Here is a 5,461-nt window from a genome sequence, read left to right as displayed (position 1 = left end):
ATGACATTAAGATAATATTTATTGGGTAATTACATTCATGTAAGTTCAGTACTCATGAACAGAGAGTAACAATTTATTTTTGGAAACAAAGTTAAAGAGCAGATCAACAAAGTGACAATACCTTTTCTGGTTTCAACAGAAAAGAACTGGATTCTTGCCATTTGAATTTTTTCACGAACAATTAAAACAGCATCAAAGCAGAATGAAAAGAATCAGTGCCCTATCTATAAACCTGAATAAGGGGATTTTGTCTGCAATGACCATAGCTTTTTTCTAATTTGTTTTTTTGCTGATATTCACTGTTGCAACTATTAGAATAACAAAAGTATTCCCTACAGTGGCGTTTCAGGCCAGCATATAAATATCGAGTTGTATCAAACAGTGCTATGTCCAGGTTGTTGCCTAGCTGACTGTGACGCTCAAAATGGGCAAGGTAAGGTTAACTCTCATTTTTTTAAATCATTGCTAATAATATTGTATAAAATATATAACATTTAGAAAATTATTGATATATTTTGTCATTTTATTCTCCACAGATCGTCTTTTACGAGGACAGGAACTTCCAGGGTCGGCACTATGAGTGCAGTACTGACTGTGCTGACCTGTCCCCTTACTTCAGCCGCTGTAACTCCATCCGTGTTGAAAGTGACTGGTGGGTGGCGTATGAGAAACCCAATTACATGGGATACCAGTATGTTCTGAGCAGGGGAGAATATCCCGACTACCAGCGCTGGATGGGATTCAATGACTGCATCAGGTCATGTCGCTCCTACCCACACGTAAGTAATAATTACATGTTAATTATCAATTTCAAATAATTTTCTGATGTAATTTATGTTATAGCCAATCAATAATTTGCTGCTATTATATGCAATTTATTCCCAGCCCCTTCATTCATTATGTTAGAGTCTTTTATGAGTGATTATTATTCACACTCCCTTTTCCTGTCATTGGTAACAAATTCATATTTTAGTTACTCTTTTGTATTGCTGCAAATGTTAGAAAAAAGGCTGAAATACAACAAGAAACAACCAAAATTGGGAATATAGAGCTAAAAATCTCATCACTACTATATTGGCATGATTCCAATTAGTTGCAAATTTGCATTAAGTATACAGAAAAAGTAAGGTGTAAATGCTACAACATACCTAAAAATAGGGATGAGGTCCTGAAAGCAGAATATAGGAAGTCAGCAAATTAATTAAAAAGCAGCACCTCAAAGGTAGTAATCTCAGGATTACTCCTAGTGCCACATGCTAGCGAGATCAGGAATAGGAGAAGAAACCAGATGAATGCGTGGCTGGAGATATGGTGTAGGAGGGAGAATTTAGATCCTGAGGCATTGGGACTGATTCTGGGAAAGAAGGGACCTGTACAAGCTGGACGGGTTGCAGCCCAGCAGGATTGGGACCAATATCCTCGAGGGGTATTTGCTACTGCTGTGTGGGAGGGTTTAAACTAGAATGGCAGGGAGAGGGAAACCTGAGTGGGGAGACACAAGAGAGGGAAACAAAGGGGAATAAAAGACAGAAAAGTGAAAACAAAAGTGGAAGGTAGAGGAAACAAGGGCTGGAAGCAAATAGGGCTATAGTACAAAAAAGGATGTGTAAAATGTTTAAAAAGACAAGTCTAAAGACACTGTATCTGAACGCATGGAGCATTCGCAATAAGGTAGGTGAATTAACAGCACAAATAGATGTAAATGAATACGATATGATTGCGATTACAGAGACATGGCTGCAAGGTGACCAAGGTTGGGAACTGAATAGCCAACAGTACTTGATATTTAGGATGAATAGGCAAAAAAGAAATGGAGGTAGTGTGGCATTGTTAGTTAAGGATGAAACCAGTGTGATAGTGAGAAATGATATTGGAGCAGAAAATCTAGATGCAGAATCAGTCTGGGTGGAGCTGAGAAGCAACAAGGCGCAGAAAACATTAGTGGAAGCTGTCTATAGGCCTCCAAACAATAGTGATAAGGTAGACATTAAACAGGAAATTAGAGATGCATGTAAAAAGGGTGCTACAGTAATCATGGGTGACTTTAATTTATGTATAGACTGGGCAAACCAAATTAGCAATAATACTGTGGGGGATGAATTCCTGGAGTGTGTACAATATGGTTTTTTAGACCAGTGTGTTGAGGAACTAATTAGGGAACAGGCTATCCTAGATTTGGTATTGTGCAATGAGAAGGGGTTAATTAATAATCTTGTTGTTCCCTTTAAGAAACAGTGACCATAACATGGTATAATTCTTCATTAGGATGAAAAGTGAACTAGGGTCTTAAATCTAAACAAAAGAAACTACGAGGGTATGAGGCATGGGTTAGCTAAGAAAAATTGGGAAACTTCATTAAAAGGCATGACGGTGGATAGGCAATGGCTAATCTTTAAGGAACAAATGCATTGCAACCGTTATAAATTCCTTTCTCGTGCAAAAACACAACAGGAAAAGCGGCTCAACCATGGCTAACAAAAGAAATTAAGGATAGTATTTGATCCAAAGAGGAATCATATAACTTGCTAGAAAAAGTAGCAGGGAGCAGTTTAGAATTCAGCAAAGGAGGGCTAAGAGATTGATTAAGTGGGGAAAAATAGAGTATGAGAGTAAACTTGCAAGGAACATAAAAGCTTCTAGAAGAATGTAAAATAAAAAGATTAGTGAAGACAAATGTAGGTTCCTCACAGTCCAAAATAGGAGAACTTAAAATAGAGAACAAGAAAATGGCAGAGCAATTAAACAACTACTTTAGTTCTGTCCTTACAGAGGAAGACACAAATAATTTTCCAGAAATACAAGGGAACCATGGGTCTAGTGAGAAGGAGGAATTGAAGGAAATTAGTATTACTGAGATAATAGTGCTGGAGAAGTTAAAGGGATTGAAAGCTGATAAATCCCCAGGGCCCAATAATTTACATCCCAGGGTATTAAAGGATGCGTCAATGGAAATTGTGGATGCATTGGTTATCATCTTCCAAAATTATGTAGATTCTGGAATAGTCCCAGCATATTGGAGGGCAGCAAATGTAACTCCACTATTAGAAAATGGAGGGAGGTAGAAAACCAGGAGTTACAGACCAGTTAGCCCAATATCAGTAGTAGGGAAAATGCTAGAGCCTATTATAAAGGGTATGATAACAGGACACTTAGAAAATATCAACAGGATAAGACAAAGTCAGTATGGATTTATGAAAGTTTGTTTTTGACAAACATACTGGAGTTTTTTGAGGATGCAACTAGCAGAATAGATAAGGGAGAACCAGTGTAAAATTAAAGTACATGGGATTCAGGTAATAGATTAGCATGGACTGCGAATTGGTTAGCAGACAGGAAACAGAGAGTAGGAATAAATGGGTCTTTTTCAGTGTGGCAGGCATGGCTAGTGGGGTACTGCAGGGGTCAGTGCTTGGGCCCCAGCTATTCACAATATCTATCAATGATTTGGATAAGGGAACCAAATGTAATATTTTTAAGTTTGCTGATGACGCAAAACTTGGTAGGAATTTGAGTGGTGAGGAGGGTGTTAAAGGGCTTTAAGGTGATTTAAACAGGTTGAGTGAGTAGGCAAATACATGGCAGATATATTATAATATTGATAAGTGCAGTTATCCACTTCGATAGGAAAAACAGAATGGCAAAATCTTATTTAACTGGTGACCACAGGCTCACAATATTTTGCTTAAAGAACTATAATTGAAATGGTGGCAGAGAGTGTGGGTATTGGAAAGCTGTTCAGTCATGGTGACTATCAAAATTAGGCTAGGTTCTTACCCAGTAGACATAGGGCAGAGTTTTCGGCTTGGCGAGTGGGGGGGCGGGGCCCACTCGTCAAGGCGTAAAATGACGCATGGTGACATCGGGCGTGCATTCCAACATCACTACATGTCATTCAGATTTTCAGTTCAGCAGCTGTGCATCCAAGTTGGCTGTGCACCCACCAAACTGTAAAAGGCCTACTAAGGCCAGTTAACTATCAATTAAAACAATAAACTGAGCTGCCCATCCAACTTTAAAGTTGGCGGGCAGGTGAAGAGCTGAGGCTGCCTTCGCATTTTTCATGGAACCTCATCCATGGGAGGGATGAGGTTTCATGAAGGCTTTTAAAGGTTTCAAAAAATATTTAATATAATTTATAGGCATGTCCCAGTTCATGTGACAGTTTCACATGAGGCAACATGCCCTAAACATCTATTTTCCCCTTTATTAAAATTTTTTAAACTTAAACTAATCTCCCTGAGGCAGCTCTGTGCCTCAGGGAGATTTCTGCACTTTTTTGCTTGCATGCGTGAAAGAGCGCAGGCCCTGATGCAGGCAACTCCCCCTCGCCCGCACAGGTAATGATCAGCGCTTCTGGAGAAAATTCTCTCCATAGACTTTATCCTGATGGGAACTTGACCAAACCTGATTAATCTTCAAGTCTAAGGCTCAGCAGGTTCCTCTGATCCCTGAGCTAATCTGATGAATATATCCACAGACTTAAAGGAAGTAGCTAGCTACTTGTTACCACATTGAAGGATCATTTCTTATCTCGTAACTCATTTTGATGTTCAGTTTTGTATATCTCTCTTCATAACTGAGAAACTTTGGATCCAAGATTAAATTTGTGTCATTTTCTCCCAAAGCAAAGAACTACCAGTAGCAAAACAATGTAATTTCACTAATTACCTGTACACAGTTAGAATAACATGTCATGACCTACATTATGCTCTAATGTCTTGAGCTTCAGTTTTTAAAAAATTATCAACATTGTTTCTAATGGCTTCACAGCAATTGGATACATTTAGTGAATGGTCAGCAATCCTTTTCTGAATCAATTTTTTACTTCTACATTTGGTAATAGATGTAATCACGCATATTTCATGTTCCTTGTCCTAAAGAACTCTAATTTTGGAACCTTCTTCAATACATATAACAAACATACATGAATGAACAAATATACATCATGAATGTCATATGTTTTATGTTACAGTACCGAGGTGGAAACTACAGAATGAGGATTTACGAGAGGCCTGACTTTGGAGGACAGATGATGGAATTCATGGATGACTGTCCATCTGTCCACGATCGTTTCCGTTACCATGACATCCACTCCTGCAATGTGATGGACGGTTACTGGATCTTCTATGAACATCCCAACTACAGAGGCCGACAGTACTTCCTGAGACCCGGTGAATACAGGAGATACAGTGACTGGGGCGGCTACAACTCAACTATTGGATCTTTCAGGCGCATGAGAGATTAAAAACTAGATTTTGTCATGCTGAAATATTCTGAAACATAATAAAGTTGATATCAGCAGAACTGATTTGTTTATTTGTGTTGTGTTTTTGTGCTTCTGTGCCACAGACCTTTCATGATCTTGAGATTACAATAATCATGGAGGAATACATAGAAAACACATAGCAATTTAAGATTCTGCAATGGGACCTTTATTCAAATCAGTAATTCATTCAGGCAG

General features: G+C 38.5%; 1 protein-coding gene across 2 annotated transcripts; it reads left to right on the top strand.

Annotated features, from left to right (window-relative positions):
• The first annotated feature begins 415 nt into the window (after positions 1 to 415).
• Positions 416 to 5,245, top strand: LOC121284925 (gamma-crystallin S-1-like). Of its 2 annotated transcripts, none has more exons than XM_041200850.1 (3): positions 416 to 433; positions 537 to 783; positions 4,980 to 5,245. In XM_041200850.1, the coding sequence occupies exons 1-3, from the start codon at positions 425 to 427 to the stop codon at positions 5,243 to 5,245; spliced, it is 522 nt and encodes a 173-aa protein (XP_041056784.1). In that variant the 5' UTR covers positions 416 to 424. The 2 variants fall into 2 exon arrangements, with proteins under 2 accessions (XP_041056784.1, XP_041056783.1); XM_041200849.1 differs by having other exon boundaries at positions 425 to 433; positions 537 to 779; positions 4,973 to 5,245.
• Positions 5,246 to 5,461: the final 216 nt, after the last annotated feature.

This window comes from Carcharodon carcharias, chromosome 12 (assembly GCF_017639515.1).
Source record: "Carcharodon carcharias isolate sCarCar2 chromosome 12, sCarCar2.pri, whole genome shotgun sequence".
Classification (NCBI taxonomy): Eukaryota; Metazoa; Chordata; class Chondrichthyes; order Lamniformes; family Lamnidae; genus Carcharodon; species Carcharodon carcharias.
Note: the sequence above shows the minus strand (reverse complement) of the source record. Positions and strands in the feature narration are given on the sequence as shown.